General features: G+C 36.5%; 3 protein-coding genes across 3 annotated transcripts; 1 reads left to right on the top strand and 2 right to left on the bottom strand.

The window, feature by feature from the left end:
- Positions 1–2790: 2790 nt before the first annotated feature.
- On the bottom strand, positions 2791–10715 carry LOC114540217 (vacuolar protein sorting-associated protein 51 homolog). The gene is made up of 25 exons (XM_028560487.1): positions 10689–10715; positions 9906–10121; positions 8968–9053; positions 8417–8572; positions 8082–8155; positions 7862–7994; positions 7591–7679; positions 7390–7435; positions 7210–7252; positions 6954–7003; positions 6671–6755; positions 6253–6377; positions 5957–6057; positions 5684–5763; positions 5408–5550; positions 5212–5334; positions 4902–5009; positions 4722–4826; positions 4424–4471; positions 4180–4336; positions 3923–3989; positions 3585–3711; positions 3354–3466; positions 3005–3083; positions 2791–2915 (listed from the first exon to the last, which is right to left on the bottom strand). Exons 1-25 carry the CDS (start codon positions 10693–10695, stop codon positions 2886–2888), a joined length of 2391 nt encoding a protein of 796 aa, XP_028416288.1. The 5' UTR covers positions 10696–10715; the 3' UTR covers positions 2791–2885.
- Positions 10716–12043: 1328 nt separating this feature from the next.
- On the top strand, positions 12044–16021 carry LOC114540219. The gene is made up of 11 exons (XM_028560489.1): positions 12044–12188; positions 12482–13319; positions 13422–13549; positions 13906–13993; positions 14191–14276; positions 14497–14527; positions 14650–14696; positions 14884–14975; positions 15115–15420; positions 15511–15613; positions 15770–16021. The coding sequence occupies exons 1-11, from the start codon at positions 12076–12078 to the stop codon at positions 15978–15980; spliced, it is 2043 nt and encodes a 680-aa protein (XP_028416290.1). The 5' UTR covers positions 12044–12075; the 3' UTR covers positions 15981–16021.
- Positions 16022–17014: 993 nt separating this feature from the next.
- On the bottom strand, positions 17015–27350 carry LOC114540216. The gene is made up of 18 exons (XM_028560486.1): positions 27072–27350; positions 26414–26505; positions 25917–26001; positions 25645–25698; positions 25425–25528; positions 25098–25154; positions 19630–19682; positions 19467–19549; positions 19310–19341; positions 18972–19102; positions 18736–18815; positions 18577–18636; positions 18320–18404; positions 18186–18241; positions 18046–18113; positions 17922–17958; positions 17640–17713; positions 17015–17477 (listed from the first exon to the last, which is right to left on the bottom strand). Exons 1-17 carry the CDS (start codon positions 27252–27254, stop codon positions 17648–17650), a joined length of 1326 nt encoding a protein of 441 aa, XP_028416287.1. The 5' UTR covers positions 27255–27350; the 3' UTR covers positions 17015–17477; positions 17640–17647.
- Between the last annotated feature and the right edge of the window lie 558 nt (positions 27351–27908).

The raw sequence follows: 27908 nt of genomic DNA, 5'->3' as shown, positions 1-27908 counted from the left end.
ACGGTTATGGTACGCTTCGAACCATCAATTTACCACTTGGGAGACCATTGTCTTCTCCACAACACTACAAGAGCTAGTAATGAACGGTTGTGGTTATTTAATTTACTTCATCCTGTTCATGAAATTCATAATGAAAAACGGTTAAGGTTGGATTCGAACCGTCGATTTAATATTGGGAGGCCATTGTCTTCGCCGCAACACTACAAAGATCTTGTGCTGAACGGCTGTGGTTACTTAATTTACTTTATCCTTTTCTCGAAGTCAACCTCCCAGTTGTGAGGCTATTGTCGTCACCACTAGACCATTCGCCCCACGGATAATGGACGCTGTTTCTTATTTGACTTAAAACTTTTTTACGGCTTTCGACTTAATACGCGCGCTAAATCAACACTCACAGCGCAACGGGCGTGTTTGCAAGAGGAGTAAGAACCTGCTTACTTATATATGACATTAGTTAATGTAGTGATTGTGGGGTCATTACTCATTCACTGCGACTGCGCGGGATTGCTAAATACTTAGTTTGAGTTTTTATCGTTTGGCAATAGCGTTTAAGTGTATTTAATAAACGTAAAGTGTCCTTTTTCACTAACTGCATTTAATGAAAGCTAAACAGGTTGATTTAATTAGGAAATGAAGTGATAAAAGAACATTTAAATTTTGTTAAGTTCATCGAATAGTGCACGATCACCACCTGCACACAACACATGTGTGGATAATTAAAGATAGCTGCAAATATGCTAATTTAAGCATAACAAAGAAAGTGCAATAATGTACAAGGAGAAATGTGTTTTTTTACGCCAATTTCTTCTACACAGGCCAAAACCAGCGTCTGTGGATTTACCACTTGCATCTCTTAACCACTACGTGATCATAGCAGCTCTTGAAATACTTACATTTTTTGGTACACTTAGACATATCTCCCGGCACTTCCATTGAATTAGTACATCGAAAACTGCTTTTTTCACGCCAACTTCTTCTCTTGACACTTTACAGGCTAGAACCACCAATAACTCACTTGTGTTAACCACAACACCATCACGACGGCTCATGAAGTCCAAACATCTTTTGGCACATTTAAAAGTTAAAACTTTCTTCCAACACTTCCACCCAATAATTCAAACAACTTTTTTCTCTCCTCTTGAATGCATCCTCATCATCATCGAATGGTCCCATTTGAGGATGCATTCAAGCGCACAACACAACATCGAAGACCGCAAGGATATAACTAAAATCATCAAAGGCTTACTATATGTGACATCACTCTATGTGCTGATTGTGGGGTTATTACTCATTTACTGCGACTGCGCGTGTTTTCTTAATACTTTTTTTGAGTTTTTATCGTTTTGCAATAGCGTTGAAGTATATTTAATAAACGTAAAGTAACCTTTTTCACTTACTGCATTTAATGAAAGCTAAACATATTGATTTCATTAGGAAGTAAAGTGATTAAAGGACATTCAAAATTTTGTTAATTTCATCGAATAGTGCACGATCACCGCCTGCACACAACACATGTGTGGATAATTAAAGATAACTGCAAATTTCTAATTAGCATAACAAAGAAAGTGCAATAATGTACAACGAAAAATGAGTTTTTTTCACGCCAATTTCTTCTCTTGACACTCCACAGGCCAACACCAAGGGTCTGTGGATTTACCACTTGCATCTCTTAACCACTACATGATTTTTGGCACACTTAAACATATTCAAAACATCAGGGAATTTTTATATACCTCAGTGGTATTTCCAAATGGCAAAAATTTAGCCACGCCAGAATTCTTTTTTTAAAATTTCTGAATTCATATTCTTATTACAGTTATTATAGCCCGTGGGATCGTCTCATCAATAGCTAATATTGCTAATATTGGACTTTCAGCGCGGCAAAAAAACGTTTAAAACTTTAAAGCCTCGAAATTAAAAATGTCCCCAATCCATTTCAAAAATTGGCCCTTTCAACTTCGGGATGGAAATTTCGTACCCCACGAGATGTCTCCTGGCGACTCGCGTGGATTCATAATGGCTGCTCGGCGCTTCGATTTTTGTTTATTTGATATTTTCTATACCATTTTATGCCGTAACTTGTTTTTAAACTTCACCCGCAGTATTTGTTCAAACAATATACCGAGTCGAAGACACACGGAAGCTCATTCTGTGCTTCGTATTGTGCCAAATTATGTCGTCCCAACAAGTAATGCCTTTAAGACATTTGCTGACACCAGCGACCACTTCAAACACTGCCTCGTCGGGGCCGACAACATCGACCACAGCCGGCCCAAGTACGGCCGAAAGCTCGAGCGGAGATAAACTGATCAAGTAACATCTGATAAAACTTTGAAAGAAGCAGCGAAATAGCAGCGATATTATTAAAATAGGACCAGAATCTACATGTATTAAATATATTCATACCCCAATTCAATCTAAACTTAATCGAACAGCATGAAAACAACGGTTTATTTGTTCCTCCTGGAGGAATTGCCGTATCATGCGAGCGAAATCGAATCGCACATCGGAAAATTAGCCAAAGCTGTGCACCACAACTCTTGGGAGATAAGACTGGGACGTAGATAAATACGGTTACATACACATACTAAATACTAGAATGTATCGCGCCATTTCAGACTTGCGACGACGAAAAATAAAAAACAACAAAAACAAAACAAAAACAAAACCAGGGTGAATTTTCAACTCCGTCGCTGACGCCGGAGTAATAAGATTTAGACGGCGAATATTGATAAACAATGAAGTTTAGACTCCAGCAAGCGAAAAAGGACTCGCTAAAGCGAATTATAAGAAACTTTTTAATCAAATGTACTATTGTTTTGCGTAGATTTACAGGCGAATAAAGAATACTTTCCCATCGTGTTTGGACTTTCAAAATATTTCTTTTAGCCTCTGTCACATATAACTTCGACAACCTGCGGAAAAACAAAATATTCTTTAAACGACTACGCATAAACAGATAGGATGTATTCTGGTGTTTTTACGAAGTTGGATCTGTACTTACGCTACTTTCCATCAGATCAGGTTCAACACATCTGTGAACTGTGCTGTTGACCACTTCGTCTAGCATTACATGGACCAGCCTATATGTTTGGACGTTGAAAAACATGCTTAACCACATGATATCACGGCACATATACTGTATACCATACAATACCATACCATATACTATACTTATATACCATATCATATACTATAACTGTATCATACCATACCATACAATACCATACCATACACTATACCTATATCATACCATACAATACAATACCGTATAGTACACCTATATCATACCATACAATATCATACCATGCATCACATTACCACACAATGATACCACAGCAGAAAGCTCTTACTTTTCATCGGAAACAAATCTCCAGAGGTACACTTGCAGATAATGAGTGTCCACCTGCACTTGCTGTAAACCAAATTTACTGAAGATTCTCAACCTGACACATTCCAGCAATGTCTAAATCAAATGAATTTTTTAGAATGGTTTATGTTTTTAAAGACCCATTCGAAGTACACTTCGAGCAAATCTGGAAAAAATTTAGGACTGCTGGAAATGTAGGTCAGTCAAAACCTACCTTAAGCGTGATTTTGATAATCCCAGTTAAAATTGAGACTTTGGAAAACTCGACCGCGCTAAATATCTCGATCTTTTCCGAGAACAGTTTCTGAATATTGCTCAAGAGACTTTGATCATACCCAGTACTAAAACGTAAAACGGGAATGGACACCATCGCCTATACTACTTGGCATAGCGCAGAAGTATTTGTGTGACTCCAGTTTTGTATTACGGTCAGCGACACCCTTGTCAATTCCTACATCGCTACAGCTAGTTGCACCCTCCCCTGAAATCCCAACCTCGTGTCTTGATCGTGGCAACTTAACTGTTAGGTACATATCCCGTATTCTAATTTACCTTGGTGTGAAACTCCACTGACCTCGTTGTTGGCTGCGTTGCTGGTTATAAGTCCACTTGCTAGAATCTAGATGTGGAAATGCGACGTGTAAGAGCGATTATGATCAAATATGTTTCCAAATTACACTTCATATACTGTTGATCACAACTGGTGCTTGACACTGCAAAATAGTCTAGAATACTTCCATAATACTATACGCCTGATTCTGAGTCATTCTTGGAGCTACAGTATACGAATTCAATAATTCTCGCCATACCTGAGCTGTGGGCTTTTCTTGAGCCCTCTTCATAGAGTGATCCAACCTCAGCGTCGATGGCGGTGATATCTTCCACGACCCGCTTCATTACCGCGCGGACATTGCGTGGCTCGATCGTGCTCAGCCAATCACGAGTTTCGACACTTTTACGAATCATCTTTAAAGAAAAGAATAAGTGCTTACAGTGTAGATCGTGGTTTGTATGTATGGGTATCCTACTTGAACAATCTCTTTCTTTCTTTACCTGAGAAACAGTGAGGCCTTGAATTCTAACGAAGTGATTTATCAGGTGCTGAAAAACATAGCAAATAAGAAGAGTTGATGCAGATTATGAGGGACGATGAGAGATTGGTGACTTGATGAGGGTTGATGAGAGATAATGAGGATTGACGAGAGAGTGAGGGTTTATGAGGGACGATGAGAGATTATGAGGGGTCGATCAAACTTGATGAGGGTTGATGAGAGATAATGAGGGTCCACATACAGAGGATGAGGGTTGAGGGAAGATATGAACTTAAATACACGATATAATCACCATTTACCTGAGAGGCTGTCTTGGCCAAGTCAGTCAGTTCAGTCACAGAGGTAATGACAGATCCCCTGCCCAGCTCTTCATCCACCGGGAACTGCTGGTCTGTCAATGATAACTAATGGAAGAAGACAAAAAACACACATGAACATCATCATTCCTATTTCACATTTCACACTAAAATATCACTCACTAGATAGTCGACAGAAGACTCGTGGAAATCCAAACACAATCTCGACAACAACAACACGAGGGATGGTGGAGCATGCATTGTTTTCTCACGAACGTTATCGCAGAACGCCTGAAAACACACACAAAAGACTTGCACAGTCCTAAACAGCAAGTCACTAATAAACATTTAAGAGTCCATTTTTTCTTTGATAAGCCAAATTACATGTATATCATTGCTTCCCAGAGCATGAGCTTATAAATCGTATCACAAGGCAACGGTGGTAAAGTTATTTTTCTCCTTCAACTTCAAGCCAGAACAAACACTCTTATACCTGGGCAGAACTGAGAATCTGTTTGATATGACTAACAACGAGGCTTTGGCGAATATCGTCAGAACAGAACGGACCTCGAAAGTACGGACGAACAGCAAAGGTGATGTCTGTACCGATAAACGACTAAAATATAAACAATAACATTTATATTCGAAACTATAGTTGACAAGACGTTAGGTGTCTGACTTTCACCGACCTTTAGGTTGTTCAAAGCTGTTTTAACTTGTCCAATGATAGCTGTGTGGAAATTTGAACGAAGTTCAGCTAACGTCTCGTTTTTTTCGGCGTTGTTTTGATGTTTTGGAGCAGCCAATGTTTGTCTCAGATCAGTTAAGGACGCTGGATTAAATCAGATCGAAGAAAACTTATTGAAAACATGATTGATATAAATTCGAATACATTTTACAACAAAACATACAACAGTTTTGATTCAAAATCGTCGATTTTATAATATAACTCTACACAAACTTACCAGCAAACTGCCGTTGTAGACTTTGAGTATAAAACTGCACCCTTTTGTGAGCAGTTCTGGTGATAATATTCCCGCCAGACCTGTATAACAGGGTTATTATGACAAATTAGTACGACGTTATAATTCAGCAATGTCGTGCATCTAAAAATGTGTGTATTTAAGAAAATATGGGCACGTGGGAGTGATTGGTTGCGAAGAGACGTTGGCAGATGGTTTCGGAGATGAGCAACTCAAAAATGGCGGGAAATTTGGCGCCAAAACTTTCGTACGAACCTTAAAACTCCCAACTCGGGCATTAATTTTTCAACGGCTTGAAGTCTTCGATGGAATCGATCCAATGACCTAACCAAGATTTGATCATCGCCATGGGCATTCTAAAAAGAAAGAAAATGTTCGAAATACATCCTTGTTTGATGTTATTTCGCTATTTCTTCGCGAAATTAGTAATTAGATATTACTTTCTGTTTTAAATTGTCTTGTAAATAGTGTTTCCAAGAGAACATGAGACCATTCTTGATGGTCATCATCAATACATTAGAAAATTCACAACAAAAAGACTGTCTTGTTACCTCAAGTTCCAAGCGATCTTCAACGATCTTAAAATATTCCCCCATCAGCGTCAAAACAAATGTGACTATCTTCTCTCGAGCAATGGCGTCCATGTTTTGCTTCTCATCATCGCTATAAACAAAAACATCGGTAAACAAACACACACAATTAGGCGATGTTCCAAAGTTATAATCATGCAGAAACAGAACTTCCAAGGTCAGTTTATTGGGGAACAAAACCCTAAGATAAAATTTCTTTTGATATAAACAAGAAAGTTTGAAATGAAAAAATGCACATTTTCACTGCAAATTCAATGTGTTTTCAAAATCTTTCATCTAGCTACCATCCACAAATGTATTAACATACTATATACAGATGCGACAACTTTTGTCACAATTTTCTTCCAAAACAAAACTTACTGTCCATAATTTCTGTTACTAAATAATTCATTGTAAGAAGCAATGACGAGAGATATATTGCTGAGAAAATTGTTACATCCGTGGTCCGTGAACTCCAAGATATCCTATACACAAAGTACAACAAAGATCAGCACAGAATATTGCATGGATATATTTTACTCAGTCTACTGTATCCAAGACCTTTGCTAGATGCCCTTGTTCACCAAGCAGTTAGCATCTTTGTTTACCTAGATTCTGACGATTTTTATTTTCTAGTTTGAGGGCGTATAACAAAAATTTTTGTGCCTGTTGAAATCGCTCACCATGATCCCATGACTTGTGACATCAGAGCTGGCGTCGGTTTGGACACTATCTGCAAAACAAAAACAAGTATTAAGTGCGGTTTTCAGTCAGATGATTTGAAATAGTATAAAGTCTCAGTTTGTCGTTCTAAATCGAGGCCAAATGCTTCAAACTTCGGCTTGATAATTATTCATAATCGGTTCAACCTCATTTAATACTTGCTGCATATCAATCCACCACGGATATCAACAATCTCTGATGTAAACATTCACTTACCATCATACGAGCCTAGGTGAGATTTATCCTCTTTTAAATCGACCTAAACACATATTTAATTCAACTCTTTGATATCGCACTGAGGCAGGATAAATGTGCTGGCAAAATCGCAAATCTCAAGCCTCGATCTTTCTGCATGTACGATAAACTAGCATGTGATTTTTTTTTATCAAAGTTTACCTGATTTTTCAATTCCAGTAGATTTTCATCAAGCCTTTCTTTTGCACTGAAATAAGAAAACAACAAACTTATCTATAGAATTTGAATAAGATGTGCATGGTTGTGAGGATGAATCTTGGTAATATGTATAGTTCTTTGCAAGTAAATCTTGCGGGAGAAATGTTTACAGAAAGTTGGCTAATTGAAAGTTAACAGGCTTACTGTGCAAGATATTCATCACATAGTTCATTTGGTGGTTCCTTCAACTGGAGCAGCAAGTCAACACATTCTGTGAGTTGTTTAGGAGTCGACTGACAAGAAAAAGTAAAATTTTCAAAATATAAATTGTCAGACATTCTAAATTGTCATTCACAACTTGTCGAACGTGTATGTATAATTTCAGGTACTTTGCACCCGGAGAAAATCATCCAAAATACATGACACGTAAGTCGGCCTGGTTATTTTACTGATAAGATTATCAAGGCAAGCCCACCTTTGGATCTCTGAAGTGATCTTTCAAACAATTTCTAAGATCTTTAACAATAACTTCGCAATCTTGCTGAATGTCACGGAATGAAGGCATATGTTGGTATTGATGTAAAACGTCGCGAGCCTTCGTGTAGTACCTGGTGGGAATGGAAAAGAAAACCTGTACAACTTCTACTGTATCAAAAATAAAAATAACAAGCAAATTGTTATACATCATGTTTTACCTGACAGCCAGGGAGTAATGCTTCATTTCCACACATTTTTTAAGTCTGGACGGAAGTTCAAATAAGAATTGCAACTGGAACGAAAATTATAAACTATTTTTGAAGCCGATAATCGAACAAGAAGTAGCACAAACACAATTCTTCTTTGCCAAATCTCATGAATTAACTATCACGATTTGAACTGAGAGTTTTCACGGGAATATAAACATGGGAGCATCTCGTTAACACTAATGCAACTCTTGTTTTCATTCGACAAAGTGCCGACAGTTGATGAAGCGCTCGCTTGACAAACTTCAACTAAACTTCAAGTTTATTACAGATGATACAACACCAACCTTTCTTAACAACGCATGAACGCCTGATAACTTGGTAATCTGCAGGCGTTTGTCTTGCAATGTGTTGCTTATTTTGTCGTTAAATGCTGTAATCGCGGACATTTTTATTGACAAATTATCCATCTCTTCCTCCATTTTCTTGAAATCATTTTTCATCTGCAATATGTCCAAACAACACTTCGTCAATTCTTTTATTTCCTCAAATAGGGCTCAAACGCTGAATTGTTGTTTTCATCGAAAAATCGCAATATCACAAACGGATGCAGTCAAAAACGTGCTTTTTCCATCTAACTAAATGCCACAATAGAAAAATTGCACCGTACACTAGTTTTATATCTTGGCAAGCAAGCGAAAATTTTGAAAATAACCTGATACTAAAATTACAGTGAAATTACCAAGTTTGGAGCCAAAATACTTAATCTTATCACGTGGATAAAAATTAGCTCAAAATGTGATTGAAAGACCTTAACTAGCCATCGCAATAATTTGCTAAAAGTCTGTTTTTGCGTTTTTCTTTTGGATTGGTTGTTGAAAGAAAACAGTTGACGCACCTTGCGAATCGTGTCCGTAGCGCTGATGAATTTATTGTAATTTTCGTAAACCAACGTCTGCATTTCGCTGTCCAAAGATTTGATTTCTAGATTTGGTAAAATTGCAGATACATAGTTGCTAACATTCTTTCCTGGAATTGTGTTGGTCAAAGTGACCATTCTATAGAGCTCATCAGTGTACGTGTCAGGGGTGATGAAAAGAGTTTGGGAAAAAAAGGAAAGCCTCAGGGAGGTAGGTTAGAGGAGGATGGCAGCACCCACACCTGTAGAGAACCGGGGTACCACAACCTCACTTTTCTACCAAAGCCTGTTAGCCACTGATCTACTGTGAAATTAACTGTATGAACATAAAAGTGGCCCAGAAGATATGTACAAGTCAATGATCTCTGCAATGACTGGATTGATTTCAAGGTGATCGAGTATTTCTGAAGTAAGGTGAGCTCATGGATTTAACTGGATTGATATACAAGTAATCCAATTAATTTGGCCTTATATCTGCACCGACTGGATTGATATCAGGTTGACCCAGCATTACAAAATTTACTCATGTAACTGATCTAACTTATTTAACTGGATTAATAAATTACACAGCTCATCAACCATTCATCTGCTTTATATATATAAACTGGATTAATATAAAGATAATCTAGCATAACTACATTAGGCATTAGCCACTGATCTCCCTTGAATCCACTGAATTGCAATGGAGGCTATTTTAGAATAATAAAAGTACATTGGTTACTAATTTTGATAATCTAGCTTTTCTACAGTTACATGAAACACTGAACTATATTGACTGGATTAACATAAATCACTGATCTACATTAAATTCACTGGACTGACATAAACTCAGGTTAAAATTATCAGCTACATTAGGTCACTGAATTATATAAATAAACTGAATATAATAAGAATTTCAAGTGTTTTACAGTCCTTACGTTTTGTAATATCGGTTTCTTTGTCCATGAGCTCAGTGAGACTTTTCTCTTTCAGTAGTTTCTCCATGTAATCATCAGGTTTAAAATGAGCCCCATTAATATCGCAAGGATTAACCGGAGTCTCTCCAGGCTCCTCTCCGACCCCATAGTATAATTTCAGCAGGCCACGTTTCTGTCTGTGCCTAGCCCTTGCGACACTGCTGTCTGGATCTTCCTCTGCAAATATTAGAGTGATCAAACATTTTGTTTACCGTTGGAAATGCAGGTTTCGGTACCAGTGCCAATTATAATTATTTTGGTGTAATCAATCAGTATCGTCTCTACTCTAGTTTATATAATGAGAGGAATCATAACATAGTCATCGTCAGGAAATTTTGGTGAACTTGAGAGCTTGGAGTCCTATACCCGAGGCTTCGACAAACCAAGCAACACCATATCATATGATTCTCAGAATATTTTGAACATATATTCACATCCTACCCCATGGCTGGTAGCTGACCAGCATCCCCTTGGACCCCCCAATACAAGACCACAGACCTAAGCATTCCTGCCTAAATTGTGTTCAAGTGATAGTTTTTAGGTGTACATTTTTATAATAAAAAGTTTCAGTTAAAATCTCTTTCCTACACATGTGGGCCTTCGATTAATGCCACTTGTTCACTATATGCCAAAGATTGGCATATGCAAGTCAAAGGAATTTGAAAATATTTATATATTTACAAACGATAGTCATCCTACCCAAATGAAATGGTTTATACTATCTTCGTAGAAAATATAACTTACCAGCCATTTTACACAAATTCCTTTTTAAAAGATCATCTTGTACATTCCCTTCAATAAAAATAAACAAATTTCTCCTCCGATTTAAAACAAGCAGCCGAGAAGTTATTTTAATTTCAAAATTAAATGGACGAAATGTCGGAATGAGATGTTATGTGAAATACTTCATGTTACAACATGTATAGAATGTATAGATAACAGAAATTGCAGAAATTGAAGAATATTGATTGGATGTCCAATCAAATTTCAGAAAGTTGATTTATATCCCATCATTCTCCTGTGCACAAATCTTTATACATAACAGGTGATCTTAAGGTGGAGTTTTGAGAAAATTGTTGAATGCAGGTTTGATGATGTAAATTTAAGCACGAACATTGCAAACTATAGATTAAAATTAGCTTTAACATATTGAATACTGTTTGAATTAAGAAAATATTTAATCTTTTTTATTGAATAAAAAAGGTAATCCGTCAATAGTTAATCCATCAATAACTTGGTAGGTTACAGCCATAATATTTGTGCTCAAACAGTGCTAATGTAATTGATTAGTTTAGATTTTCCAATAGTAATTGTTGTTTTCACAATCCTTGTCTACCATTTATCGCAGATGACAAAAAATCAGCATAAGATGACATTCATTGACACATGCCACTTGTCCATCCACAGATTTCCACAGATACTATGATTATGGTGGCAAAGTTTACAAAACAAGCAAGTTTCGGGAGCAATTTTCATCTGATGAGGAAGGGTCCCACACAGTGATCACATGAGGTCCTTTTGTGGATCAAGTGACATTCTGCCAAGCTTGATGAGGCATTCTTTTCTGTGAAGCAATAAGAGTAAATCATCAAAAGAGATCATCAGGACACTAATAATTCTAATTTAGTATTTTTCTATTTACTCCTCTGAACTATGGCTTGCTGGATAGATAAATAGTAGACTAATGTGCATAATGTACGGCAAAAGCACTCCACTGGCAAAACAGACTTTGCCAGAACATAAAGTGTGCATCTTGCCAATTTTTATACCAAAGATTGGGCCCTAAACATTATTGAAAAAATGTTTAGGAATTTGACTACTTTGGATGGTAAAAAAGGGTCACAAATGTTAAACAGTTCACTTCATACCTTGGAAATAGCGTACCCGACGGACGTTTTGAATAAAACCAACATTTTCAGTCAAAAAGCGGCAAAAATTTTTGTTCTCAAACTGTAGTAAACTACACGCGGTAAAATAATAAGAGAAATCCGCGCGAACAGTCACGATCATTTCCGAACGATATCCGAGCTCTTACGACATCACACGACGTTCGTTCCGAACAATCAGCATTTCAACATTCTAGCGCGCCAAAAATCAAAACAAACAAAATATCAACATTCGAAGCGAAGTTATGGAGTTTAAAAAGATAAAGACTTACGGGAGATTTAAACATCGTGTAATTAAGAGCGATCTTTGGATCTCAACTAGCTCAGAAAGCTCAATAAGCGATGGATCTATATTATGGTAAGATTACTATCAGCGAGCTGTGACTGTGTTCTTACTTTATATAACATGTCGGCGATGTCGCTTCACTTTATAATACACAGATCAATGCCTGTTTAAATAGCACAAGTTTGTAGTTTGTATTATAGTCTATCACATTGTATAAGGCTGTTAAATATTCGCTTGTGACTCGTCTCGTCTGTGCTGGTCTGCTGGACAATATAGACAAAGGAGCCAATTTGTAATAATGCTATTTCTCGGTAGAAATAATCGGTTAATTTTGATGTTAAGTACTTTCTAATGTGTTTATTCAGTGAGAATATATCATCACAAACCGTGGATATTTCGTCCAAAGGGAAAGAGAATGCTCGACCTGGTCACTCAACCCCATACAGCGGGAATTCACGCGTCACCGTCAGACGGCGAAGACTGCCAACCATCAGTCCTCTTCTCACAGAATCACCATCAGACGCCAAAACCAGCCAGTTTGACAGTCCTAGCTTGTTCTCTGATACCAGCAACATAGATTATGAAGACTTGGCCAATGAGAGTGAATCACGGTGTAACACAGCCAATCAGAGCGAATCAAGATGCAGCACAGCCAATCAGAGCGATGCTAAATTAAGCATTGCTAATTCGAGTTTGACAAGTGAATTATCGGATTCCACAACAAGAAACGAATTAGAGATGGAAATAAAATTACAAAAACTTTCAAGCAATGATATTCTAAATATCTCCGATGGGATAAAATGCTTATCCCTAAATGAAGAAATTCTAAATGAGGTTTCCTCTGATAGAATTCTCAGACATTCGGACATGAATAGCCGAAAAAGTATTTCGGGCAAAGTAAAACACACTTCATTTGAATCTGAATGCGAGATTTCAACTAATTTCCAGTCTAGACAAAACGAAGAAATTTCGGCGGACGAAGACTTACCTTTGGCAAAGAAATTTCGAGAGTTTCGTTTACTTGATGCGAAAGTTTATCTGAGTAAAAAAGACGGTCTGAAACAATCCTCAAATGCGGCCAATATCGAAACCAATGTGAAAGAGGTGGGAAAAGCACACCCCAAGTATGAAACCCACACGCCTGCGAACAGCGAAGGGATTGAAGAGATTCAAGAAAAGAATGCCAACTGCTCTACATTTGCGGTGAGAATATCTATTTATATTTGTAGTATGTGCGATCTTTCGTATGTAATCTTTCGTCCAACGAATTCATAATCAGTGAATGCATTTTATATGGTATTACAGGACGCTCTAACGCCAGGAAGTTTCAGTCGGCAGCGTCCGAAAAAAAGGCCATTAAGCTCCTTCGAAAAAATCCTCCAACAATGCGGTCAAAATAGAGCATTGAAATTCCATGAAATACTATCGAAAAGGTGCGTGAACCGTTGGTGAAGTAACATGCAAACCTTCTAAAATTATGACCATATATATATATTTAAAAATACGATATCTTAAAGTGGAAGTACAGTCCGTTCTGCGCATCGTTTCTTCTCATCACAATGTGAGGTCTTCAAATAAAAATGTTGCCCAAATTTTGCGTGTCTCGAATTTTTCTCATCAAAAACATTATAGTTCATATTCATTTGAAGGCATAACGAACCTAAATGTTTTAAGATATTCAGACAACATAACGTAGGCTATTTCGAAAAGAATAGAAGTTCAAAATGTAAACAAGCCGTTCGTTTACATTCGCCACGGACTTGACTCTCACATGTATTTCTTAATTTAGAGTTCTGGAAAACTGTGTTAAAGTCGGTGAGGGGACTTACGGAGAGGTTTTCAAGTTTAATTATGGTGTTGAAGATGCTGCTTTGAAGGTTCATTTATAGTTTTAAGAAAATTTGTTATATCATGATATAAAACAAAATCTTTCGGCTCGTACAATTAACAATGACAATGTTGTCTGAAATCTTGTTTTCTGTGTCATATGTGTCCTACAAACCGGGCCAAAGTCAGTTTATCCTCTTTTTGAATTGCATTGATTACATCCACTTTTTGTCCACTGTTTTTCTAGATTATTCCAGTTGAAGGGGATTTTCCAGTAAACGACGAACCCCAGAAGTCGTTTGAAGAGATGATTCCTGAAATCGTGATTTCAAAGTAAATGTGATATTATTGACGTGTAGCCAAAATAAAAGATTCCATGAACTTTGTATCTTTACGTCAAAGTAGAAAAATGCATGTACACAATTAGAAAAACTAGTCTGTCCCATCATATGCTGTATCAAAACACTGCCTCAAAAAATTTGAAAAGAATTTAAGTTCCTGTAAAACTCAAACAAAATATACATGACAGAACCTTTTCTGTGTTTTTTTTCAGAGAACTTAGTAAACTTGGTGATTTTGACGAGGTAAGTTTTACCTTTTCGCGAGATTTCTTCTTTTCACCAACCATTTTACCGGATATATTTTATATAAGATTGCAAACAATATGTCATTTTAAAATTCTTCATCTGCTTCTTTCTCGATTCAGGACGATTGCAGTGCCAACGCTTGCTCAAATTTCATAAAAGTTAAGAGGTAAAGTCTACTGTTTAGTAAAAATTTCATGCGAAAGGCTATTGTCTTTTTTAAGGACAACATGACAAGGCAATTCTTTTTGGAATCAAACTAAATTGCATCAGAAATTCAAAGGTTGCAAGCCCAGATTCAGTTACAAAGTTTTCAGTTTCAAATATGCACGACATTTCATTCGCGATTGATTTAGGGTGATGCTCGTTCAAGACTGTTACCCGAAAAAATTATTGCAAGAATGGGACAGCTGGAAAAACGGCCATATCTGTGAAAACGAACGACCCGGTAGGCGAAAGTCTTTTCCCGCCATTTTTCCGATCCCCCAGATTAATCCTTCTAATATTGTACACACAGATCTGGCGCAGGTCAAACTATTTTTTCTAAATGAAATTTTTACCTCAATATTTACTACCATTTTGCACAGATATGTACCAATCGGACCAATACTTCGTTGTCTTCGAGTTTATTGATGGAGGCGAAGACCTGGAACGCTTCGAATTCAAGTCGTTTCAAGAGGCGTTGAGTGTCTTACAACAAGTTGCATTGTCTCTCAGTGTTGCTGAGAAATCGCTGACGTTTGAGCACCGCGATTTGCACTGGGGTAACGTGCTTATCAAAAGAACAAAATGCAAGACAGTTCACTACAAGTTATGTGGAAATGATATCTCCGTCGATAGCGCTGGTGTTTTTGTCAGCATCATCGATTTCACATTGTCAAGACTCGCAAAAGGTATACAGCAACAGTTTAGCCCATGCAAAAACATTGCCTTTGAAATGGTTTGAAAATCTAAAAATTCAGTCGTTTTATTTACACTTATAGATGGAGTAACGGTATTTTGCGACCTTTCCAAAGATCCCGACATATTCAACGGGAAAGGCGACTTTCAATTTCAGGTCTACAGACTTATGAAGAAAACAAATGGGTTAGTAAAATTACGCTGTCAAAGTTTCTCAGGTTCAGTTCCTATCAACACCATAGTAGATGGCTGCCAATATGACCGCCGAGATGCGCTATCCAGGTCTTATTTTGAGATCAGTTCTTTGCATTATTTTGAATATACGAAATTTGATTTTTTTAGCAACAACTGGGAGATTTATAAACCATACTCAAATGTTCTTTGGATGCGATATTTGATCGACAAAGTACTAAATGCCAAAAAGTACAAGAAAGCGCAAGCAAGCGTTCAACGAAACATCAGAACGTATTATCGACAAGTGCTGTCATTTGAATCGGCATTTGAAGCAGTGCAAGACGGATTTCTAGGAATAGATGTTTGCAATGATCTGTAGAAACGGCAACCAATGTGTATCATGTTTTTAAAGATATATGTGTGCGCATGTATAGATATATAAATTGAATTTCGTAAATTAATCAAGATTAAATTCTATTGTCGCATTTATACTCTGTCAAATTATGTAAAATAAAAGTACTATTCCGCGAAATTTTAACGAGTAAAGACTGGTAATCAGCAACGTCCAATAGCTACGTCCTGATTGGCTAAGACAGGAAGTTTGTATTTTATTGAGAACGTCAGCAAATTATTTAACTGTCATTTTGCGAATTTGCGAACTATTTCAGTTGTAAAAACATTTCACGAAGCAAAATGAGCAGATTTATTTGTTTATAAGCACAAATATCGATGTTTTTATCGACGCAGATGCAGTTTAAGACTAAGAGATGAAGGAGGAACAATCTAGAATCTATATAAGCTATGCCAAGTCTTTTAAACAGGTAGGTGTGTATTCTGTTTATTCCGTATTTGCTGTGTTAAAAGGATGCAGTTTGCAATTTATTCGTAGGCTATATGAGCTTGATATGTCGTTCTGCAAAGACATAACCAACTATAAAAAGCTATCACACAGTCACAATGGGTTTTCAAAGTCTAAATTTGAATTTTGATAAAACAAATGTCAATTCAAAGCTTTGTCGACTGCAAATATTCGCTGCATATTAAAATATTCGAAGAATAACGTTTGACATTTAGTCCCTGAAGACTTTGTCTTCGTACTGTTTTGGAGTTTGAATTATTAACTCACTTAAGCTGTATTTAAACAACGAGATGAAATTCATGTTAGTATAGTTTATAGAAACGATGGTTTATTATGATTGCAACTTTAGTTCTAATTCAGTAATTGGCGGTTGCAACTTGCAACATGAAAGGGAACTTGCGGGCTTCGATTGCAACTTGCAATAGCAATTAGCTAATGAATTTTGCAATATTGATCGGCAATATTGGAAAATATTGATCCCAATGTTGGAAAATATTGATCGTAATATTGGAAAACATTGATGGCAATATTTAAATGGAAAATATTGATCGCAATATTGGAAAATATTGATTGCAATATTGGAAAATATTGATCGTAATATTGGAAATATTGATCGCAATATTGGAAAATATTGATCGCCAATTGGAATACCCTGAATATGCGAATATTCGCAACATCCGGCAGAAAATCAACAAAAGCTAATGCAGTGTGCAGGTTTATCAATAACAGACTACATTTCATACGTCAGATGGCTAATTATCAAGCCCACCAGTCCTGCGTATTGTGTATATTGTACAAGTTTGTACCCAATAAAAATCCATCCTACATATAGCCTCGTTTGATGAGGCCAAATAATTTTTAAATTCGATTGTTGGTTGATTTGTGTATTGATTATTTTTTCGTCGGCTCGCTTCCGTACTTTTGATCGCAAGCTGCCTGTTCGACTCACCGACATCAGTGTGCAGTGTTCTAACTGTGTCATGGCAATGGACTGACTGCATGTTCTCGGTCTCAGAACTAGAGAAAAGAAAATTCTACTGTCATGCGACAGATAGGAAACAAGCAATACAGAACATATCCGGATAATATGTTATGAAAACGGGATGATATGAAGTCGTTCTATCTTCAATAAAGGTAATGAAATCTACTGAAATATGGATTGAAGTTTTTAATATATACCTGCTAGTTTACTTTTCAAGATTCTCAAGAAGCTTTTTCCTAAAGTCCCAAAAGTCCACATTGATGTTACCGCTCTGCATAAAAAGGGAAATGTGAACTTAGAAAAACCTCGCAAATTGAACCGAACAAGCCCTGGGTTTTGTTGAGAAATATACTGTGTGGATGTGTATAGCCCCTGCAAGATTATTGCGGCTAGTCTGTATGAGACATTTTAAGTCAAAGAGGCTGCCATCATTTCTGCTTACATTGTAAAAATAGGAATGTGTCGCGTAAAGCACCTACCCCGAATAATTCCATCGAGCTAATATCTGAACGCATCCTAGAATAGAAATGTTTTTCAATGAATACGAAGCAGTTATCCTTGGTTCAGCGGTAAACAACTAAACGTCATGTAACTAAAACTCACTTGTCGACAGCGCCACGATTAACAATCCTTATTATGCAAGGAACATCTCTCCTTGAGTCGGTGGGTTCCTTAATAAGTAAACGAAGTTAACGGGTACGGCGAGGGCAGGGGGGTCGAAAATGATATCGTATTTATCATACCAGTGGGGGGAAAACAGCGCCCGCGGTGATGGCGTACAGCTTTAACTTCACGAATGCTGCCGAAGAATAAAGGAATGCATGTTTTAGAATCGAGTGCACAATGTACGGATAATGGCGTGGTAGAGTCAAATTACCTTTCATTATTCTATAAAACAGTTTAAAAAGATCATTTCCTGGTCGCTTGCTCAGAATGACCACCTCGTTGGACACGCTCGGAGTCTAAACAGAAAAAATATTTAGAATAGAATTACATAGTGTTAAACGGAATGAAACTCTCAAATAAACTCTCGCTTTTCAAACCTCATGCAACTCTGGTTCTCGTTTGAAGCAACGATACATGAAAGTTCACCCAGATCTGAACCCAAGGTTTTATTCAGTCTATTGAACTTACTATAGACACATAGGCCACTGCGTCCCCATACGTTATATTCAACTGAAGAATTGTATGAATCTAACAAATAAAAGACTTATACTAGGTTATAACTAGACTATAAATGCCTGGCGTATGTGATTTCACTTAATACAAAACAACTATCTCCTACGAAATTACCTTAACAAGATCGCTAAAATAACTTCGACTTTCAGTCGTTCTATACTCGTTTGCTGCTCTGAATATTTTCTCCCATCCAGCTGAGATGAAAAACAAGTAATAAATAAATTAGGTACTGATATTAAAACTTTACACTGGATAGACTACTTCCATACAACAACCCTCTAAGACAGAGACTATGCAATCCAGTGTCAAATGAACAGGATAATACTAAATTCACCAAATAAAATACTTACAAAAATAGAAATCTTTTGATACGAACATGTGTGCGTGAGGGTGTATTTGGCTGGCGCTTGCCTTTGGTAAAATATCCCACAGCAAACTTGGCAGTGTGAAGGATTTGTCCACTTCAAAACATTTTCTAAACCTGCAATAAAATGAGAAAAGTACACTTTTCCAAATGATTTTTATCCAGCGGCAACCAAGAGAGGATAATTTTCATGAATTGCAGTAAGCGACTCCAAGCATCAAGCTCGAATTTAACGAGAGAGTATCATGACGTGGGAGACGACGCAAAAGATAAAGTATAGTACCGCTTTGGAAAGACAAACAAGAGTCACTATAATATACATACCATTTTTGAGATAATTCCATAAGGTCTAAAAACTGTAAAAATACTAATTACTACATATATATCCAAATCGTTGTTTTTTAGCAGCCTTGATTAGCGGCGTTTTTTTTGGGGCGGGGGGGTGAATTATCAACATGGAAACTTATCATTCAAGTATTACCTGATCCTCGTTGAACTCCAAAGGACTGTGATGTTTCCACAAGGCCAGACCATGAAATCTTTCGATTTTAAACGTGTTAGCGACTAAAAAAATACGATTGTCAATAGTCCTTTCTCATAATGACGTCAAACACGCAGTTTGATTGGCTCTTGTCCTTACTTACTAGTCACAGAATGTTTTGACTCCAGATAACCAAAACTATCCATCCCCGACTGTCTGAAAACAAAAGCATTCTCAAAGTTTTTGATATATCCAAAGACAGTGAATTTGCACGAAATTTTGCTCTACGCCATACTGGCATGAGCTGAATAAAAATAGTTCCTCCAAAGAATGGAACTGATCAGACAATAAACTGCCCGCAAAATATCTGGAAAAATATCGACTTTTTTTCAGTTTCCATGTAACTTTAAAACGTCGAGAGGCCGATTGAACAAAAACTAATTGCGATATCCGGTTTATTTCCAACTGGCTCTAAAATTGCCCATTGATCGGTGTAACTTTTCATCTTTCAACTTTTTGTGATCCTTTTCAAAAATTGTCAGCTTCAAAGCAGTAATATTATTGATTTCCAGGCATTTTCAATATGGAATAGCTGATGTTTTAACGCGGGTAAACTGTAATTACATGCAATACGGTTGAAAATTAACTATCCAGTGGATTTAGCGCTATACAGCCTTCATGCAACCGGTCACTGGTAAATATCGTGTTACAAAGTCTTGAACGACAACCAATCAGCGTGGAGAAATTTCAGTAATCAAATATCATAGCAATCTACAAACTGAATTATAATCTTTGTTTGCACAACTACATTCGGCCATGCACTATGCCATACAAATGACGTGAAGCTTACCTATAAACGATATACATTTATATACAGTTATGTTATTAGTGATACTGCATGCAGTAATTAATATATTTCAGGAAAAAAGCTTTTTCGTGTGGCCCAACTATATTATTTTGCACCAATGATTAACAAATATAGTACCAATGCTTCTAAGATACGACCTATTGAACTTTATATTAAATAAGTTCTAAACGTTAATTAAAACAAGGTACAGTTTCCACATCAAGATCAGAAATATTTTCTCTTGCATGTTTATATTACAAAATTACAATGAAGTTATTAGCTCATGCAGTGGCTCGGAAAGTAGTTAATTGTTTCGCCATTAATAGCGTAAAAGTAAATACGATTTGCCTAAATGAAAAGTTCTCCGGCTGTGATGTATGTTTGTTGTGTGTGTCTATCTCGAATGTAAAGCGCATCAAGTGCTAATTCATTCCATATATATTTCTTCATCCGTGCGCTCTTCAAATTCTGTTAACTGACTATGAGATGAGTATGATGTATCGCTAGATTCCGAGGTACGTTTCGACAGCATTCTTGAATAATTATAAAGCTGAGGGTTTGACAAATGTTTGTAGTGAATGTACACTCTTAAAACGGTCTTGACGACGAGAATAAATTCTTGTGGGTTGTACGCAAACAACACCAAACGAAGAGCCAGGAACATAGAACTAAACACAAGTTGAGCCAGTCCAATTCGTTGTTCGGAAAGGATGGATTCACTAGAAATTTCAGGATATCTGAGATGATATATTTCCAAGATTGAAGAAATGTAGAACACCAGAAATGCTAGACAAATCGTTGTTTCAACCCACACGGGGTTTGTAGGAGATGTTTTTGATGTGAGCATCTCAATGCAATCCAAGATATCTATTATCGCCGGGCAAAATGGTAACAGACCGCGTTTATCCTTTGTGATATAAATATGCACCAGAAACTGTAGAGGGGAAAGCCAGATGAATATGTTATTTGTAATTCTGAAAACTGAAATAATTCTATGATCCAACTGAACCGGTTTCAGAATGAAGTTTGTACAACTAATCCAGAGCGCGTAGAAAACGGGTAACAGGGAACACAACAAAAGTTCTCGATGCCATGATTTACGGTGTCCGAATTGAAATTCGACGGAAGTTCGAATTTGCGCTAAATACGCCAGAAAAAAAATAAAGCTAAAAACAAACATGCTTACTGAAATTATTATACTGACATAATTAATGCCAACGCTGACGATTGTAAAAGCGAAGCAATGAATTGACCAGACTGTCGAGGCGGTAGTGTGCAAAATGCTTAACATTATAGGAAAAAAATCACTTTTCGTCCTCATGGTATACTTCTCCATAATCATCTCGAATTTACACGAAGAATATTCCCATAATTTGATGGAATACCAGCCGTTCGTGAGATATGTACACTCAGCTGAAATTCGTATATCAGGAAGTGGCAGAACGTCACGGAGCATGCGCATGGTTCGGTGCACGGATTGGACAGCCTGGTTTTCAGGACATGGACTCAATTATCAAGTCGATCAAGTGAGAACATACATGGCAATGATGTTTAAGCAGAGATCAAAAATCGTATTGGGCACTACACTTGTGTAGTTAGCTTCAAAATAGCTTCTGCATGAGGAAACTTCAGAAATAGCTTCGAGCTCTGAGGAATTAAAGGATTGTTTATTATCATGCCTCCTTTGTATAATGAGCCCCGTTTTAAATATTTAAATTTTATACTAAGCCTTGCTCCCGTCAAGACCACGGGATATCTCACATTAAATTATAAATTACTCTTCAAACCATTGAGTTTTCAAAAATTTTAAAACTTCGACAAGTGCATGTTGGTATAATTCTCTAGATAGTTGTTCTACCACACTATACGGTATACGAATGAACTATGTTATACCTTTATATATACACACCTATGTAGCTTAGTATGCTAAGCAAGTCTAAAAAAAACAAATGTATATATATGATAGTATAATGCGCCGGGAATGATGCCTGATATCAAATGCAGTATATTGCATCAGAACAAAATTACTTTGATGTCGTTCTTACACCATTTTCTAAACTAAGTTTACTAAACGTTTAAAGGCGCGGATATAAACATTAATGATCGAATGAGATACAAATTTTTTGTGCATAGCAAAACTCCAAAAAAAAGTTCCACTCAGTAAATTTCTTGGCAGTTGAATGCTGCACAATAAATTTTTCCGGTCGTCTCTGTTGAAGGTGAAGCAAACAAAGACTGATTCAATTGCAAAGTTTCCTTCTGCATGTCATAATGTTATATGTTATAATTATGTTGTATGAGGTTGGGGTTTGCACAAATGTTTGTAATGGATGTACAACCTTATAATGATCTTGAAAACGAAGATTAATTCTTGGTGATTGTACGCAAACAACACCAAGCGAAAAACCAGGAACATTAAGCAAAAAAATAATTGAACAAACGCAACTATTCGTTCGGAAAGGACGGTTTTACTTGGATACCTGAAATGATATATTTCAAAGACGGAAGAAAGGTAGAACATTAAAGCAGCCAAACAGATCGTAACTTGAATCCTTGCTGGGTTTGCTGTCGTTAATTTTGATGTGAGCATCTCAATGCAATCCAAGATATCTATCATCGCCGGGCAAAATGGTAGCAGACCGCGTTCATCCTCTGTGATATGAATATGCAACAAAAGCGCCAGCGGAGAAAGCCAACAAAATGCATAGTTTACGTTTTCGAAACTTTTAAGATTCAGACCAAATTCCATACATATTGTGTAAAAAAGGGGAAAAAAGGAATAGTACCAAAATGCGAAACGCCAAAGACATGATGCATTATTTTGGTATTCTCTCAAGACACAAACTCCAAACTGCACATTAATGGCCAGACAATTCATAATTATAAAAGCAGGCAAGCTTCCTGAAATCATAATGCTTGCATAATCGACGCCATCGCGGAAGATGATAAACGTGATGCAAAAAACTGACCAGATTGTCAAGGCTAAAGTGACCAAAGCGCTTAATGTAAAGAGAAAAAAACCTCGTTGGCTGCACATTTTTCACCCAATTTGTCCACGGTACACTTCCTTCGTTATGCAGGATTTACGCGGCCCAAGTCAGAATAATCCTATACTGTATCACGAAATAGATGCTACCGTCCACCTGCCGTTCGCGCTTCCTGCACTTAGAACAAAATAGCAAGGCCAAGGAAATACACAAGGTCACGTACGCAGGCTGCAATGACTGGCCACACACAGCTACAATCTTCTCGTGTCAGAAGGAAGCAAATGATTTCGAATATAGGTGTGCATCCAGATAAAAAATGGTCTACTGTCTGATGAAAGCCGAATATGCAAAGCCAAAGGGTTTTCTGCACGCACAGCTGCATGGAAGGTGGCAGTCATTCATAATTTAGCAGTCAAAACGATTCTATATACTCTAATAGAGTCACGATTCTATATTTTTTGTTATACGTTGTGCATTGGTGGTGCATCTATATTATTAGTCGATAGGTAGGATAAAATGACGCACTTCTGAATGACAAATTCGATTGTTCCATTGGTTTTCCATTTCATTTTCCCCTCCTAAACAAAGTTATGCGTTTTGTTCGCACCAATTAACACCTGCAATTTTGTTCTTTTAGTGGGGTATTTGAAAACACGGGTATTTTTAGTTTTTTCAACTGCAAAATATACGGGAAAATTACGCCTAATTTTTGTCCCCTCGGAAACAAGACTCACTTTATTCAAAATTTGCTTGCACGCCGAATAGTAAAACGTCCTCTTATATCCGCTTCAGCAAATAAAAATTTCATTCACTTTAGGAAATAAAAAAAAGCTAACTTGTTATTTGAAACATTGCTTCGTTAAATATACATGTGCACAAGCAATCGATAGCAATAGCTTACATGAGTATAGACCCGACCCAGCTTTGAACTAGTAGATTTTCCTTGTGTAAACACACGTCACGGCTAAGATCCAGACGATAAGGGTCACCCGTTATTTGGCGAGTATGAACAAACGCTTTGTTGCAGGACGCTCAAGTTTGCGAAATATACAGGGTGTATAAAAAAAATTCGAATCGAAATTTTGCGTGTAATAATGCAAAATATATTTGACAAATTTGGTTGATTTTTACGCCATTGTTAAGTTCATTTATTTCTCTTTCAAATGACACGTTGTACGTGTAATTTAGTTGAAAAATTAAGAAGTACTGGTTCGACAAAAAATGTTCATAAAAATCACCACTTTCCGCCGATGGGAACTGGACGTTTGTTTTATTGAAAATTTAGTCCCAAAGGGCTTTAAAATCTAATCATTACTGAAAACTAAAACGCAAATTTATCGCAAAAATTCTGCTTATTCAATGTTCAACGATAGAAGTTTGAAGAACACAATGCCTCATTAATTAAATTTGCATTTTCTTTTGTCTGAAGGTCTCATTTCGAATTCCCATCGGCGGAAAAATTTATTTCGAGCAACAATTTTTCGGGCAACGATAACTCGGCCAGTTTTGGTCGTGTCGATATAAGAACGGTATAATCGTAAACTAAATAAGCTAATCTTTGTTGCCATATAAAAATTATATCGTTTACTTTAGTATTTTATACACAGCAGCTTGTCAAAGTTGGATTCGAATTTTTTTATACACCCTGTATTTGTAATGTATATTTCGGCTCGTGTTTCGCGCGCCTTCCTTAACTCTCGCAACATTCCCGCGTGTTAGGATACATTTTCCATCAAGGTGAATTTTCGCTCCGTCAAAGTTCAAAAGAAAGCATGCAATTACTTCCTCAGTGCTTACCTTCGATAATTACAAAAGTCGCAACTTTCTTTGCTCTTGTCAACTAGCTGATTCACGCTAAAATAAATAAATAAATACAATTGAAATACGGGGTAATTTTGCCGGGGTAATTTGGTAGTTGTATGGCTTAAAGTTTGTGTTTTTTGTCTGTGTATATAATTATAGCTACTCATATTCTTTCATACACATAATTTTTCAAACGCACATCAGTAGTAATGTGGGAAATATACCAGTCAGAGGTCAGTAAATATTTTATACTTAATATCCTCTCAGTCTGGTAAGGACTATGAAGTTGCCCTTTGAAGTTGCTCTGCTGGTTATACTTACTACTTGTCCACATCAGGTCCACCAGCAAAACCAGGCCTCTTGTTTCGCAAAGGATTTATCAGGGTTGCATCTTTTGTAAACTTGTTCATCATCACCAAGATAAACTAAATGAAAGGTTCGATCAAAGTTTCAATATTCCATGGCATGAAAAATCGAAAAAGCTTTCAATACAAATTAGAGTCCAATACTGATAATACAATTTGCCCAAAGTCGACCTTACCTGGTGTTTTGTCTTTTCTAAAAGGTCTTTATTGCCATTAAACCATTTCGACACCTAGAAATATCATTCAAAAATCAGTACCTAGTGCAAATCTTTCAATTCTAATTCAAAAACAAACAAAATCTGCAAATTTTAAAGATAATATATTCAACATTTTAAGACTAAACTTTGGTATTTTAGTAAATAATGCTCTTTCCATCAGTACAGAATTATTATTCTGGTTCAAAGCTTGTCCAATGTGCAAGCAACCATTACAATTTGAAAAAATTTACCGTTTGAGAAAATGTTTCTGACAAAACAACTTCTGTGTCACTCTTGCGGAAATAAAATAAGTGTGAAAATTGGTCGTACGCTGACCTAAAATTCAAGAAAACATTGGTTCAGACACTCTGGGAGGGTTGCAAAATAGAAATCCACTCTGTGGTATTTAATTGATTCTATCTATTATTATTATTTATGAAACAAGTTGAAATTTTGTGATTATGTTTAGTTATGAGAACTTAATAGCTCTGACATAAATTTGAGACTAAAATAAAGTATTTCAAGAGATAATTAGGTTGCTTCGACGCAGGGAAAAGAAATGAACTTTAATCAAAGTTATTTCTATAACAACAGCTGTTTTTTTAATGAAGCCATTGAAAAAACTACTATCCGGTGGATAGCATTATCCAGCTTTCATACAATCGGCCCCTGATCACTTTAGATCCCTAGATCACCTTAGATCATTTTAGATCAAAGGTAGCCTTATCAGGCAGTTGCATGTTCATACCTGCAATTCACTGTTCTTGTGTTACTCCATTTATTCAAAATTTCATGCAAATTATCAAGTGTGATGTCTGTACCAATACACTGTCTAAAAATCTACCACAGATAAAAAAATAATGAACAAATGTGATTATAAAAATTTAAACATAATTATATAGTTTGTATCACTTGGCCCTATCACTCGATGGCCATTTAATCAGAAGTGACCAAAGTCAATTCTTTTAAACAAAATAGGATGTAGCTTTGCTTGACCAGGGGAGATGTGGTCAAATCATGAACAATGCAATCTCAGGTAGAATTAAACTGCACAAAACTTAATCTTAGCCTGGTGTGAGTGTACTTATAGCGTACCTAGGTTCTAAAATACTATGTATGCAGGAAATATTTAATTCCCCCACCTGGGAGAATGTACTAGGGCAGTTTAATCAAATAATAAGTTAAACCCTGCCTTTTTTGGTGGGACTTGCGACACTGACAAATGAAAATTAAATTAATTTTTAACGGAATTTCAGGCATTGTTTACAAAATTCATTATTAATTTTTTGAATCAGACGTGGCAAAGCATCTTAAGACTAAAGCCGACCAAAGTAATCGACAATAAAATCTCGAACATTTTCACTATAAAATTGATCATTCATCACAACGACACAATCGTTTAATACCTCATCAGCATCCTTGAAGTTGAAGCTTCTCACATTTTCATCGCTGTTTTCATGGATGATTGCTGTCGTGCTAGATAATCTTTGGAACCATATCACGATCAGTGCAAAAACAAATATGAAAGCGCACAGAATTGGAAGAGGAAATCTACTCGAAATTCGCATTCCTAATCTCTGGATCATCATATAAACATTTGGAATTTATAAAAGCTAAAATTGACAAGCCACTTTCTAGACATTTAATTCAAAAATTCGAATTCGAGAAAATATTTAATTTGTTACTTTGTGCGAGCCTGCAATACTATGTCTTACTTCATGTGAGGTATATGACTTGACGTGAAACATGTTAACAAATCTAATCCTTAACCTTAATCGCTAATCCCGATATTAATCCTCTGAAAATGTTTATCAATATATGTTTTACTTCAGTATTCTAGCAGAACTGTAGTAGCGCAGTAATCAGAATGTTTCCTTTGAAAATGAAGTTTCAAGGCTCCCGCCATATCTGAAAATGCCAAAACGGACCGGTTTCGGCAAACGCCGTTAGGAAGTTATATTTTCAGTGTATTTTCAATTATCAGTTTTTTTTCCTAAAGGCTTGGAATTTCAACGCCCAGTTACGTTAATAAAAATAATACATTTTGAGCACAAAGTTTGATTCGTGTATTTCAAATCCGGAATTAACATAACCTGCCCAAATTTGCGTGATCATTTGAACAGGAGAAAATTTTCGGAATTCTGTCAATCATAGACGATGCACGTAAATTCTATGGTTTAAGTTCGAGTGGAATTGTACACATTTAAAATTCAAGCCAGGAACAGTTGAAGGAAAAATGAGTC

The sequence above is a fragment of the Dendronephthya gigantea genome, unplaced genomic scaffold, assembly GCF_004324835.1.
Source record: "Dendronephthya gigantea isolate DGI-Jeju-01 unplaced genomic scaffold, DenGig_1.0 000225F, whole genome shotgun sequence".
NCBI classification, from domain to species: domain Eukaryota; kingdom Metazoa; phylum Cnidaria; class Anthozoa; order Malacalcyonacea; family Nephtheidae; genus Dendronephthya; species Dendronephthya gigantea.
The sequence above is the reverse complement of the archived record's forward strand: the minus strand, read 5'-3'. Positions and strand labels throughout refer to the sequence as shown.

What these genes read in the sequence shown, in the direction of transcription:
- LOC114540217 (XM_028560487.1), bottom strand. An exon ending in AGAAACCGATATTACAAAAC is followed by an intron (nt 9,054 to 9,905) that starts GTAAGGACTGTA and finishes TACCAAATCTAG; the next exon opens with AAATCAAATCTTTGGACAGC. An exon ending in CTGATCTGATGGAAAGTAGC is followed by an intron (nt 2,916 to 3,004) that starts GTAAGTACAGAT and finishes GTTTTTCCGCAG; the next exon opens with GTTGTCGAAGTTATATGTGA.
- LOC114540219 (XM_028560489.1), top strand. Translation starts at nt 12,076, where the DNA reads ATGGAGTTTAAAAAGATAAAGACTTACGGGAGATTTAAACATCGTGTA. An exon ending in AGCGATGGATCTATATTATG is followed by an intron (nt 12,189 to 12,481) that starts GTAAGATTACTA and finishes GTGTTTATTCAG; the next exon opens with TGAGAATATATCATCACAAA. An exon ending in CATGAAATACTATCGAAAAG is followed by an intron (nt 13,550 to 13,905) that starts GTGCGTGAACCG and finishes TTCTTAATTTAG; the next exon opens with AGTTCTGGAAAACTGTGTTA.
- LOC114540216 (XM_028560486.1), bottom strand. Translation starts at nt 27,254, where the DNA reads ATGATGATCCAGAGATTAGGAATGCGAATTTCGAGTAGATTTCCTCTT. An exon ending in CAGAAACATTTTCTCAAACG is followed by an intron (nt 25,699 to 25,916) that starts GTAAATTTTTTC and finishes TGATATTTCTAG; the next exon opens with GTGTCGAAATGGTTTAATGG. An exon ending in GCTCGATGGAATTATTCGGG is followed by an intron (nt 17,714 to 17,921) that starts GTAGGTGCTTTA and finishes CTTTTTATGCAG; the next exon opens with AGCGGTAACATCAATGTGGA.